Source organism: Odontomachus brunneus, unplaced genomic scaffold (assembly GCF_010583005.1).
Source record: "Odontomachus brunneus isolate Ranch 3 - 2012 unplaced genomic scaffold, Obru_v1 Obru_scaffold_012, whole genome shotgun sequence".
Lineage (NCBI taxonomy): Eukaryota > Metazoa > Arthropoda > Insecta > Hymenoptera > Formicidae > Odontomachus > Odontomachus brunneus.
Window position 1 is genome coordinate 2,433,138 of NW_022639462.1, and position 694 is coordinate 2,433,831.

The 694-nt window shown below is 40.5% G+C and overlaps 1 protein-coding gene across 1 annotated transcript in view; it reads left to right on the forward strand.

Annotated features, from left to right (window-relative positions):
* The first annotated feature begins 8 nt into the window (after positions 1 to 8).
* LOC116840890 overlaps positions 9 to 694 on the forward strand; it is a 1,224-nt gene continuing 538 nt past the window's right edge. Inside the window, exon 1 of the mRNA XM_032808214.1 lies at positions 9 to 366. Within this exon, the coding sequence (XP_032664105.1) occupies positions 200 to 366 (167 nt within the window). The 5' untranslated portion in view covers positions 9 to 199. The remainder of the gene's footprint in view (positions 367 to 694) is intronic.

Below are 694 nucleotides of genomic sequence, written 5' to 3' on the forward strand. Positions count from 1 at the left end.
AAGTGTAGAGAGAATATAGCAGCGAATACTACCGCATACTGTCTGATCCTGCATGATCGTGTAGTTGAATACAGTCCACTAACCAACTTAGTGCGCAAAATCAACTAACACATTGGAAAGTATGAGAAAAGAATAATAGAAAACATCGAAAGACTATATACGACATTTCTTTCCCGAACGTATCGAAGAGTACTTCGCTATGGTCGAACCAACGTTTGTGGACTTGCAAGGATTCGTTGTTGGAAAGAGATTTATTGTAAAGGAAGTAGCGATACTTAGGAATGGATCTGTTCTCTCCCATTATATCTTTACTAGTCCCATGCCATGGCATCTTCTCGCAAGATCCGACAAATCGAGAGCATACTGGTTGACGATTAATCATCATGGACTACGATGGGATGACGGGATCGTTGCATACAGCAGAGCCAAGCACTTGATTACGACAGCTGTGGTTGGCAAATCATGCGATGTGGAACATAAAGACGTTTTCCCCCCACTCGTATACGTAAAGGGGTGTGAAAAGCGAGAATGGTTGATGAATCTTCTGGACGACAATGTAAAAAGTAACCTGATCATCGAGACCTTGGATGCGGATTACGAGGACATAGTTTCCTTGGACAAATTGGATGCAACCAATATTTTACGATGTAATAATCATATTAAGCATTGTGCTTTACAGAATGTATTAAAAATA